General features: G+C 39.4%; 2 protein-coding genes and 1 non-coding gene across 3 annotated transcripts; all 3 read right to left on the minus strand.

Moving 5' to 3' along the window:
• Nucleotides 1–263: 263 nt before the first annotated feature.
• Nucleotides 264–3,226, minus strand: LOC128617047 (solute carrier family 2, facilitated glucose transporter member 11). The gene has a single exon (XM_053640011.1). The coding sequence runs from the start codon at nucleotides 3,148–3,150 to the stop codon at nucleotides 1,636–1,638; it is 1,515 nt and encodes a 504-aa protein (XP_053495986.1). The 5' UTR covers nucleotides 3,151–3,226; the 3' UTR covers nucleotides 264–1,635.
• A 296-nt stretch (nucleotides 3,227–3,522) lies between these two features.
• Nucleotides 3,523–3,604, minus strand: trnal-aag (transfer RNA leucine (anticodon AAG)). Its single transcript has one exon. It is a non-coding gene; the product is annotated as a tRNA-Leu (tRNA).
• A 2,658-nt stretch (nucleotides 3,605–6,262) lies between these two features.
• Nucleotides 6,263–6,999, minus strand: LOC128617043 (cytochrome c oxidase assembly protein COX19). The gene is made up of 3 exons (XM_053640007.1): nucleotides 6,815–6,999; nucleotides 6,561–6,672; nucleotides 6,263–6,469 (listed from the first exon to the last, which is right to left on the minus strand). Exons 1-3 carry the CDS (start codon nucleotides 6,894–6,896, stop codon nucleotides 6,382–6,384), a joined length of 282 nt encoding a protein of 93 aa, XP_053495982.1. The 5' UTR covers nucleotides 6,897–6,999; the 3' UTR covers nucleotides 6,263–6,381.
• Between the last annotated feature and the right edge of the window lie 5,556 nt (nucleotides 7,000–12,555).

The raw sequence follows: 12,555 nt of genomic DNA on the forward strand, positions 1-12,555 counted from the left end.
GAATTGCGCTTTCTGACATGGTGTCCATGTGTCTGTTGGGGTTATTAAATTATCATGGACTCCAGTATTGATATCTCAAGGTAACAGCAAAAGTATTTTGCTTTTTCTTTGTCGTGGTAGCTTGTTGATGGTGGAAGAAAATGCTCATACCTCATCCTTTTGTCTGTGTTCTGCTCCCCTCCAGACAAAAAAAAAAAAAAAAAAGTTATACAGTATCCTGAGTTTGTTCAAAATCTTCCAGGAACGAATAATTAAGAAAAGAGAAATCTTTTGATGCAATTCTATGCTTCCTTTTCAGAAAGACTCAACAACTTTATTATGATCTTGTACACATGTAAGGCTTTATTTGCATCACTGCTTGATATGAGCATAAATATTTTTTTTTGTATACAGAGATTAGAATGGAAACAGTTGGTCAGTTTTAAAATTGGAGGAGGAACAGCAGAATGAACTCTTTCCATCTGCTATCATGTCATCTGTTGGCCATGAATTGGCATGCTGAGAGTGACCTTGTTCACATGAGACAAGAATCAGTATGCAGTGATAAAGTGTCAAGACAGTACATGAGAACAGCCAAGAGTGTCTTTGGGATACAGTGCCATCTATTGGAAGGTAATAACACACCTAATACAGTTCTAAGTTTGCAAACATGTAGTTTAAAACGATTGCCTTGATCTGTAAGACATACAGACAAAAAAAAAAAAAAAAACTCTTTCAAAGAAACATCGTTTGCTTTGGAGTTTTTATATAATAGATAAAACTACTGAGTAAAGGACTAGAAGTGCAATTTGTTTGAAGGCACTACAATCATGCACAGTATTTTCATCAGTGTGGTTTAACACAAATTCATTTCAAGTACAATCAAATACCATGACTTTTTATTCATAGCATTCTTAATAAAGGAGACACCATAATTTATGTATGGAGCACCATTATACATAACATAACAGCATTTGAATAGTGAAAGAGAATCTCTGAGTTTGAAATAACATATTACATATAGTTCAATCTCTTACACTGCAGCAAAAATATAAATTTTACATTTTAAAACTTAAATTAGATTATAAATAGCTTATCCTGTACAATGTTTTTATCAGTGCATACACAGAAATAACTACTAAAATATTAATACGTATACATACAGAGACAGCATGCATAATTTGTTTTTGGTAGAGTAAAGAAAGAATTTATCTGAATAATAATAAAATAAATAAATAATAAAAAATCTGACATAATTTGATTGTCAATAAAATCAGCCTACCCAATGTCTGTCACTGGAGGCATGGGTTATTGTTCCCAGGCAGACAATGTTTTAATCACAAACAGTCACAAGCTTCCAGCAGCAAAACGAGCAAACTTTAAGATGCCCTGAATATTATTTAGATTTATTCAGACACTGACATTGGGACTACCATCAAACAGCAAATTAAATAACGCTCAGGTATGAATAACTGACCATTTACTCAATTAGAAATTATTTAAAAATTTGGAATCTGTGTAGAAGAATCCAATGTCTTCCCAAAACACATAACTGTACCTTTAACAAAATGGATGCAGCACAGACTTGATGATATTGCAAAGCCAGCAAGAACAATAATGTAAAATACATGGTATAATCAATTTGTATGAACTCTATCAATCATCAGAATTCAGATGGATAATGTGTTTGGATTCCTGTAGCGGTAAGTGGTCCTGTTTTGAATTAGATGAGGCCTTCTTGTTGTGTTTCTCAAACTCTGCAGTGATTTCAGCTATAGTCTTCCCCTTTGTCTCAGGTAAGACAAGACCGATGAATATGGATGAGACCACACACACACCACAGAAAGGAATGAAACAAAACTGGCCCATACTGTTGACTATGAAAGGAATGGCCATTCCCACCAAGAAGAGGTTGAGCCACATCATGGAGCCGGCCATCATGTAAGCTGCAGGTCGATCCATCTGGTTGAAGAGTTCGGTGGGAAGTATACCGGTTACCCCTGCAGGACCCATGCCAAAGCTCAGGATGTAAGCAAAGACACATGCCATGCTCAGGTAGGGCATACCAGCCACTTTACCCTGCAGAGACAGAGCCAGGGTGAACACCACTGCCCAGCCAGCCATGAACACGTACCCGCCAACAAGGAGCAAGCGACGACCCAGTCTTTCAATCAGAAAGTTACACATTACAGCTGCGGTGAATTCGCAAGCACCGGTGCCAATGGCAACATACTGGATCTTATCCATGGGTATTCCTGCCTCCTGAAATATGTATGAGGCATAGAAGTAGATGGAGTCGTTCCCACAGAGCATCATGGAACTGCTGGCTACCATGACAATGCACAGCTGACGCCGAAGACTACGATCAGACAGTAGTTCCCAGAGTGATTTGGCTCGAGCCTCACCGACTGCTTTCTGTTCCTCCAAGATTTCCTCCATCTCAGCATCAGACACATTACAGCCCCTCAGGCGGGTAAGAGCGCGACTGCAGGCCTCTCGATCGCCTCTGTCGATGAGCAGGTAGCGAGGGCTCTCCGGGAACCAAGGAAGCGTGAGCAGCTGGAGCAGGCCAGGAACAGCGTTGCTGGCTAGAAGATACGGCCAGAGAGCCTCACGCCCCAACAGTTCAGTCAAACCTGTCACCTGCCCCAATAGGATTCCCATTGCTGTGAAAACAGCAGAGGAAAAGGCAACAGCACCCCTCATGGCTTTAGGAGCACTCTCTCCGAAATACATAGGCTGGACGTTCATGCTCACGCCTGCATTAACTCCTACAAGCAAACGAGCAATGATGATCATCTCAAAGGATTTGGCTGAGCGACTGCTCAGTGCCATGAGTGTACTAACCAAAAGGAAAGAGTTATTCAGCAGCAGGGTTTGCTTGCGTCCAAAGCGGATAGCCAGAGGGCCAGCAAGCAGCGACCCAAACAGTCCGCCAAGGGAAAAGGCAGAAACTATGACGGTCCAGATAAGGACCACCTGATTGGAGTCCAGAGCTGTGCCCCACCTCTCCATACACGTCTCATTAATAAACTTCTGGATGTAGATAGTGGGTGCATTGACGATGGCCAAATTGTAGCCATACTGAAGAGTTCCCCCAATAGCAGCAGAGCACACAGTCAGTGCAAGAATTAAAGAACAGCCCTTGTCGTGCTTCATTGATCTATTCATTTTTAATAATGATTAACATATATTTATATTACCATTATATATTAAACATAAGATTTACAAGCACAAGTCTCATACTGACACATAATGAAAAGGCTGTTTCACTGACCTGAAAAGAAACCCAAATGACATTTAACCGGCAACTCTGAAGTGGTGTGAAGGAAGACACAAAATCTCTACCCCATCTACTGGGATTGCTTTCAAAATAAGAGACCAGTCACAATGGCAATGCTTTTCTAATATGCTTTACCGTCTTGGTTCAGACAACATGGTATTATAATATTTGAGATGGTTCACCGTTACATCTATTATGCATTAATTTACATGTATCATTTTGTTTATGTCTCAATATCAAAGAATAGTTTGAAAACTTCTTGGCAGCGGTGGGATTCGAACCCACGCCCCCGAAGAGACTGGAGCCTTAATCCAGCGCCTTAGACCGCTCGGCCACGCTACCGTACAAGTGAGTAAAACGCTGTCTGGAGAAAAGATTAGTAGCGTGTAACTAAGAGAGTAACTTTTGTTTTCTATACCTGTGTCACTAAACTAAAACCTCACATGAAAGCGGTTCTCTCTCTCTTTCTCTCTCTCTCTCTCATTGTATATAATGATTGTCCAGTGGTCAGTCTAATCATATTGGCGATCCTATTGCAGATTTCATTCATCATTTCTGTAGGTATTACTGAGCCTTAGCTTTTCCTGGCTAAATCTAGGCTGGGTCGGATTATCTAATGGGCATTTCTCGTGATCTCGACAATAACAAAAGTTGTTTTCTCACGATGTAATTTTATCCAGAGAAAATCTGCCGCTTCGTGAATGGGACTGGTGTAACATGCACGTTGGCATCTTCGCCATTATGAATGTAATAATTGCCGGCTGGACTTTATCTCCGCATTAAGAGAGGTGTGTGTGTGTGTCCGTCCCCTTCTCAAGTGTCAGACACTAATCCGGAAGTCGTCAACCCTGCAGGGATGAGGTATTTTTGCAGGCCACCCCAGGATTTTTCCATTGCCTTTTGGATTACTGCAGCAAATAAACTTTGTGACTAACAACAGTTTATGATTCTTACATATTTCATAAGATAATCTTCACAAATGAACACAACATTTAGGAAATTTGAAGCCTAACTACAATCGCTAAATCCTTGAGGGACTGAACAACAGTGACAAAGCAGCAAGTTACATTTAAGTTGAGGTTTTCTTTAATTTTATGCAACTTAGATATGACAGAAAAGTAACAAATCCAAACAATTAGCTCAGATGATTCCTCAGTCCAATCCTATGGCATGTGGTCAGATGTTTCTTCAGTTCCCCACTCACAACTTTAGTTACTATCTGCAATTAGTTCCCATTTACTAATGTTCACAAAATGTGTATAGACGTTTTATAAAGGAAATAAAGCTAGAAATTAAGTAGTATAGCATGTTGGTGCTTCTGGCTTGAAAGATAAATCATAGGGTCAACAGGGCCATTATCCACAGGCCTCCAAGTCCAAGGGAACTCAAGCTGTAGCCTCCCAAATTTGAAAATAAAATGATAGTGGAATAGTGGAGCAGCAAAGAGAAAAAAAAAATAGACGGATAGCAGTGCTGGCTGATGTTCCAACGATATCAATCTATTTTTAACCAATATATGTTAATGGAGAACGTAGTGCTGATCAAGCATTTACTGAAACAGTCAGTACCTTTACATGGACAACAATATTCCGTTATTAACTCGATTAAGACAATACTCTGATTAAGAAACTAGCATGTAAACAGTGATTATTGATGACCTTAATCCAACTAAAGTCCTACTCGAAGTAAGCACAAATCTTATTAAGACGTGGAATATTTCTATTTTATTCACATTATTGAAGTGCGTTACAGACATGTACACACTTTAATCACACTATTAACATCGTGTGGGAGTTTTCACCGCTTTTTGCGACAGGACACACACACACACACACACGGGTGTGCTCAACCGTTTCACGGCAAACAAGAGAGCACGGCTGCGTCCGAAACCGCGTACTTACCTACTATAATAGGTGAAATGTATAGTTACTATATAGTAGGTAAGTACGTGGGTTCTGACGCAGTCAACGGCTTCAAGCAGTCATCTATTTGCATGTATAGCATGACAAATAATTAACTGCACTTGAAGCTTTTGTAAAATTAAAAATAAAACACCCAAAACTGTACACGGTACCATAACGAAGACCAACTGTATGTTGATACGTGAAATTCTGGAGGGGACAGCGTGGCGTAGGGATGTAATGACGTGTGACATTAATCGATCTATGTTCTATAACATGTACAATGGGAACATGAAAGGAATATTTTAAAAACAACTCGTAAACACCTTAATCACAATATTGTCTTGTTCAGAATAAGGTCAGTAATTAGATTACCGTTGTCCATGTAAATGTAGTCAGTGTTTGATGCCGAGTATTTTATCAAGACTGCTGCCAATATCAACACCACCAGCATTGTTGCAGTGAAGGTATTGTCTAACACTAGCTAGCTGGCTTCTACTAATTGTTTATCATTGCATTTTTCCTGACAGACTCCCATATTTTTTTTATAACCCGCAGCTTGCTTTTAGATTAGCAACTGCTGATTCATCTTACACACTTGTATCTGAAATGTTTCTTTAGCTACTCATATAGACAAGTACAGTTGGTCATCGGAACTAAATGGTACCTGCCCACAAGAGACAAACTACAAATGAATTTCACACTAGCGAGTGGCATGTAGGATGAGGTGTCTGACCAAAATCATACCGCTTTTCCTACGCAGGGTCGCAGGGAGCCTGGAGCCTCTCCCAGGGAAGTCCCAGGACGTGGTGCCAACCCATCACAGGGCACAATCACACACACATTCACACACCACAGACAATTTGGAAATGCCAATCAGCCTACAGTGCATGTCTTTGGGCTGGGGAAGGAAACCGGAGTACCCGGAGGAAACCCCCAAGGCACGAGGAGAACATGCAGGCTCCACGCACACAGGGGGCAGAGGCAGGATTCAAGCCCCCAACTCCAGAGGTGCGAAGCAAGCGTGCTAACTACTAAGCCCCCCACCTATATAAATATATATTATATATAATATATAATAATACACTCAACACTAAAGTATATCAAACATTTTTATACATTTTATATATTAAATCAATGAACACACTATTGGAAAAATACCCTTATACCACACTTTATATCAACTTAAATAATAATACATGTCATAATTTGTTTTCGTTAAGGTTTCTCCTGGCTCTTCTCTGTGGCTTGATCCATCAGGTCCTTGAAGCCGAGCTTCTCAAGAGGCTCCTTCGCCATCAACTGCCTAAAGAACAACACAGACACACACACATCTGTAAGTAAATACACGACTTGTAAACACTTTATTTAACTAACCCTCTCTCCAGCCAGCTTACTTGTCCATTCTACACTCCAGGTACTCTTTGGACTGTAGTCGGCACAGAGTGTTGTCGAAATTGTTTTGTCTGAGACAGCGCATGAATTTCTCTTTGAAGTCTTTACATTCACCTGTAAACACAAACGTACCGCACTGCGTAATGTTCACGCAACAATAACACGCAGATAACATGAGTCAAATGACGCATGAGTACTGCGCTCAACTCTACGCGTTGTGCGTAACCTTTCTATTCATATACATGACTTGGCTTACCGAAATGGTCTAAGGGAAATGACCCTTTATCAGGAGGTCGTGGTTTAAATGATTTTGTGCTGAAATTCATTGCCGTCGACATTGTTGAGTTTGTTTTTCCTGTAAAACTGCATTAAACCGAAAATTTGAGCGCGTTTGTTTGAGATGAACTCAGGTGAAGCATCCCGAAACAATCGCTTCCACTTCCGCCTTTTACACTTCAAAATAAAAGGCACAATGTTCTTTATTAATTAATTTATTTATTGTTTATTTTATTTTATTTTTTAAAATTATTTTATTAATGCTCAAAGCAATATACAGCCAATAACAGATAACAACAGTGAGAAACAAAAAAAAAAAGGAGGAGGAGGATTCAATCGAAAATAAATTGCAAATATTGACAAGTTTGGAGAATTACAAGTCAATAAAAACTGGAAAAGAACTACAAACATAATGTTTTTAAAGTCTTTTTTTGTTCTGAGATAATTTAAGCAATGTAAGATATTGCTCGAAGTCTTTAATAAAAACAACAACAAAAAAGAGAGGTCTAGAGTTTGAATATTTGGATCTGTGAATGTGGAACTTAGCAAGCGACAGAATCAAATGCATAACATAAAATTGTCCTTTTTTAGACTGATCATAGTCAGCAATGCCCAGTACCATATCATTGCAACACAAAGCACATTGAAACTAATTCATTTTATCTCTACTCCGAAGCAGTTTCATGCATATTTTTGCAGCAGTACTACACAGTGGAGCACTTACTGCATTCATTACATAGCTTTGTTGATTTACACACCTTTGACAGGATGTATATTTATTATAAAGGGTGTCGCAACAGTCTCCATACATAGGGGATATTAACACTTTTTTTTTTTTTAGCAAAATGTAACTTTATTTATAAAACATCCTCTACATGATTGCCATTTCTTTGTAAACACACACAGAGTCGTCTCTCCCAACTTTGGCTCCCAGTTTGGCAGCAGTGTCGTGTGTGATGTGCTCGCCATGTTTCCTGTTAAAGTCCATCGCAACCTTGTGACAGCTTCCCGATTCAGCCGTTAGAATGATTTCATTACATTCTTCTTTTGTCAAAGGAATTCTTAAAGGCTATCTAAATGGTAAATGGCACACTTATATGTCTCATTCACCCATTCACACACACACTCACACACCAATGGTAGCAGAGCTGACATGCAAGGCGCTAACTTGCCATCGGGAGCAACTTTGGGTTCAGTGTCTTGCTCAAGGACACTCCGGCATGTGGAGTATTTGGGCCAAGAATCGAACCGCCAACCCTACGATTAGTGGACAACCCGCTCTACCACTTGAGCCACAGCCGCCCTATCTATATATACATAAACTAAGTATAAACAATTTTGGAAGACATTTTGCTAAAAAGTGTTCCTCTATGTACAGTATGGAGACTTTTGGGACACCCTGTATAAGGCAGGGGTCTTCAATCATATTCACAAAAGACCAGTGTGGCTACAGGCTTTTGTTCCAAACAAGCAGGAACCACACCTTTTTCCACTTCTTTAATCAGCTCCTCTTGGTCTCCAGTCAACTATCAAGCATGCCTCCAATTTGGCTGGAATAAAATACTGCAGCCACATCGGCCCTTTCCAGATAAGATTGAAGACCCCTGATATAAGGAATAAAACACAACAGGTCATGCTGTAATTGGAACATAATCACGGATGGGATGGTGTGATGCACTATTTCTCTAAGTAGAGTTATTTTAGAGCTTATTTTACAATAACAGCATGTCCTGAAAAGTTTTGTTCCTCTTATGCTTCAACGATTTGTCAAAGATTTACAATTTTTAATTTATTAATGAAAGACCTCATGCTTTTTAATCATTTACAATTGTATTAAATGTTGTGTGACGTCTGAGAGACAAATTAGTTCTCTTTTTGAAAGTTAATAAGACAAAATTGCCTGGCATGTTATAGAGAAATGAGAAAGCAGAAAGTCCTCTGTCCTGAAGAATCCCTAGTGTGGAAAACTTACAGACTATTACAAAGTTCTGACACTGGATACTACTACCATAAATTTTAAATTAATGTCTAGTTACAGAAAGTTTCATTATAACAATGGTTATATGTTTCGTTGTTGTTGTTGTTGTTGTTTGTTAAATAAGAACACATTTTAAAAATCCATTTATTTGTTGCCTTACATTATGTAGATTGTCCTCCATACAAGACATATTAGGACAAGTGCATTTATTTAAACCTGTGATTTGAATTACAACCAGCGCTGCAGTTATAGAAAATAAATCAACACCTTCTGACCAATCCAACAGTGCTGTGTTATAAAGTTTTATAAATGTGTAACTGTTACAGTACATGCTCTTTTACATGTTTTAAAATGGCAATAATTGTGGTCATATGCCATGGCAGTTTTGCTTTATCTGACTAGGAGTGTCGGCTATTTCCCCACACTTTTTATGATGGCTGAAAGTGTGAGGCTATAAATTCCATATGATGTGCTCATGACTATTGAATGATACATATTCAACATAATTATGTTGTGCTTCCACACTTAACTTCTAATAACTAATTAACTAATTAACTAAATTAGCTATTATCACTTTTAAAATCACATCAGCTTAAAACCAAAAAAGGTAGAAAGTTTAGGTAAGCGAAAGCAGAATAGAAAGTTGTATTGAAAATAAATACATTCATATTTCTGAAGACAGCTTGAAAGAATAAACCCTTTATTTATATGTACAATTTAAAAGCAGTATATACAATAGTTCAATAAATTAGGTGTACAGTAGGAGGCTCTCAGTGTTTTGGAACCTGGCAGGTCCAGCTGGTTGGATCAGGATTGTACACAAACTCCGTCCTGCAGAACAATAACAAAAAGATGTTAGCTCTGACATACATTACCATCTTTATCCACATTATAAAGGAAGTAGGAAATTCTTACAGAAATTCGATATGAGAAAGAAAACTTACTCTCTTTTTTGTGGCTGACCATTTCCACGACACAGCAGGCCCTCATCACATGGACAGATCTGGTTGATGCTAAATGCTAGTCCTCCATCTGGCACGAAGCAGCTCTCACCCAGTACCAATCGACGCTTACACACCCTCTCACCATGATGACGGGCGCAGCACATCGAAGCCCCACAGTCCTTGTCTACTTTACACCGGGCACCTGAGATGATGATGAGAATTACAGACAGCACAATTTAGACTCAGATGCAAACGCTGAATTCCTATTCATCATGCACTGGCATACTGTCGTGCTTTGAAGTGATAAATAGTATTGCCCTTACCTTCCTGTCCTTCTGGAATGCTCCTGATGCATCTGCCGAACATGCAGCTGAGTCCTCGCACACACTGGGCATCTCGCCGGCAGTATTTCCCTTCTTGTCTTAGGGGAACACACAGGCCAAAATGGCGGTCGCAGGAGAAACCCTTTCCACAGGCACGATCATGGTCACAGCCCACCTACAACCAGACGCACATATTTGGAACCAAATTCGGGTAACCACATGCAAATTCAGTAGCTTGGTTAACATCTGAGCTCACTATGGTTGAGTAGTGAATGCAAAGGAGACCAGTTTTGTTGCTGAGAGGTTGTTTTTTTTTTCTCTACAGGTACCTTATTTGCTATGCAGTACAAAATTACAGTGATAATCAATGTGTTTCTAGGTTACAGTGTATTTGAGAATTATTGAATAACAAAGGGCTATTTGCAGTCCCATTTATTTCTTTTCAAACATTTAAATAATACGGGTGGCTAATAATGAGTAAGTTTTATTTTCCATCAGAATCTACATAGCATATGTATGGGCTAGTTTTTGTCATTTGTTGAAATTTCAGTTTTCATGTTTTCAAAATGAATTTTGGATGGGTTAGTGCAACTTAAAGATGAACACAGATTAGCCACAATTTTTAACACACATAGGAAACACCTACTCACCGTATCACCCTTTTGACTGTTAGGAGATGTCTCTGTCTGTCTTTCTCTCAGCCCCATAGGTCCTTCTTCTGGTGGGCTGTATGGCATCGATAGCATCCAGGCCCAGATCCGAGCTTGAACGGCTGACACACACATACACACAAACAGGATGTGCAGGAACCTCACTGTAGTGTTCATGTTCAGTGCTCACACAAGTTTTTCAGTGCTCACACAAAACAGCTGGAAATGCCTAGTCGATGTTAGTGTCACCAAATGGCAGTCAGTCCTATCTGTGAAGCTCTCTCTGCATGGCATCAGTGATCGACCAGCACATGTCCTGCACCTTATATACCCATATGCAGCAACTCTTTCTCTTGTGCTTGTGTTTGTTAAAGCCATAGGATAGGAGGAGACAATTAGTAGTTACAGGATTAGCAAAATTGCTTGCACCGCCCCTCGACACCCTGTGCTTAGGTGACAGTAGTGTATTTATCAGCTGCAGAGGTGAAAGGAGGGGGGCAGGGATGAGGTCGTCTGGGCTAATGGACAGATAACAGGCTTCGACAATGGGGCAAAGCAAGCAGCTCACCTCCATTCATAGGAATACGCGGGGTGAGGCACTGAATGGCAGACAAATAGTTCATAGAGACCTGGAGCATGGAGAGGTATGCAGAAGGTTGCTTGCTGTTGACCTCAGCCCCTGCCTCTGGACAAACAGTCCCCCTCTAGCCTAATACAGACCCCCTATAGACCCCTTCAGCCCCATGCTGGGAGTAATATGCAGAAGCGCTTTGCACAGACGACTCTGGCGATGTCAGTAAACATAATTATCAATAGCAATCAGCAGTCTGCAGCAGGAGCACTGACTGGCAATGCAAATTGATAGCAGGCTTCTGGTTTTTTTACTCACCTATTTTATTTCAGTATTTAGGATATCTGTGTTAATGTATTACATTCGTACAGATATAAGATAGCCCTACTTTAACAATGCAAATCAAATCAGAATTAGAAGTTATCATGAGTGTCAAATGTAATATAGATTGTATGTAATTTTACTGATCATAGCCTAACAAATCATTCTCTCTCTCTCTCTCTCTCTCTCTCTCTCTCTCTCTCTCTTACATTTCTGCAAAAAATGCTGAATTCCAATGTTGTGACAAATGCCAAACATCTTACTTACTTCCCGCTTTATATCTCCCAGATTACTATGTAAGGCCTTGCACATTATCTTTGCTGTTATTGGCACGTGAACCTACATTTTAGTCCCATCAAAATAAATCTTGTAAATGTTATGAAAACATGCTGGTATACGCCAAAAAATATTGCTTTTTCAGGTTTAAATTACTGACTTCTCTTCCTTTTGTGTAGTCCTGTGCCAAACAAACCTAACCCAAAAGTTCTACCATTTAAAAAGCAATCACAATTACAAGAAACATTTAGCAGTAAAGCAGTGGACATGTCTTTGCTTCAGTGGTGACAGGCCTTAATGATAAAGTTAAGAGCCAGTGAGAGGATAAGATCTAATTCCCCAGTTTGGCTGAAGCATTGTGGTGGAAAGCAGACGCATTGTTTCCCTTGTACACAGCTCTTGCCTGCTGTCTGATTGTCTGCCACTCTGTCGTCTCATTAGGAGCCAATTAACACCTTTATCAATTAATGATTGCTAAGGTGATAATGAAAGAGAGACAATGGAGATAGTGAATGGAGGAACCGATTGCCATAACATATATAGCATTTTTAAAAATTATTTCTTTCTTTCTTTTATTTATTTAGTTCTATCTATTTATTTATCATTATTATTTTTAAAAAATTCGCTTGTTTTACCATTTTCATCTCTTTTGCCGTAG

Source organism: Ictalurus furcatus, chromosome 13, assembly GCF_023375685.1.
Source record: "Ictalurus furcatus strain D&B chromosome 13, Billie_1.0, whole genome shotgun sequence".
Lineage (NCBI taxonomy): Eukaryota > Metazoa > Chordata > Actinopteri > Siluriformes > Ictaluridae > Ictalurus > Ictalurus furcatus.

Bases quoted from the DNA above. Each gene is read 5' to 3' on its own strand.
- LOC128617047 (XM_053640011.1), bottom strand. From the start codon at position 3,150: ATGAATAGATCAATGAAGCACGACAAGGGCTGTTCTTTAATTCTTGCA.
- LOC128617043 (XM_053640007.1), bottom strand. From the start codon at position 6,896: ATGTCGACGGCAATGAATTTCAGCACAAAATCATTTAAACCACGACCT. The intron at 6,673-6,814 runs GTAAGCCAAGTC...TTGTGTTTACAG, and splicing joins ATTTCCCTTAGACCATTTCG to GTGAATGTAAAGACTTCAAA. The intron at 6,470-6,560 runs GTAAGCTGGCTG...GTTGTTCTTTAG, and splicing joins CTGGAGTGTAGAATGGACAA to GCAGTTGATGGCGAAGGAGC.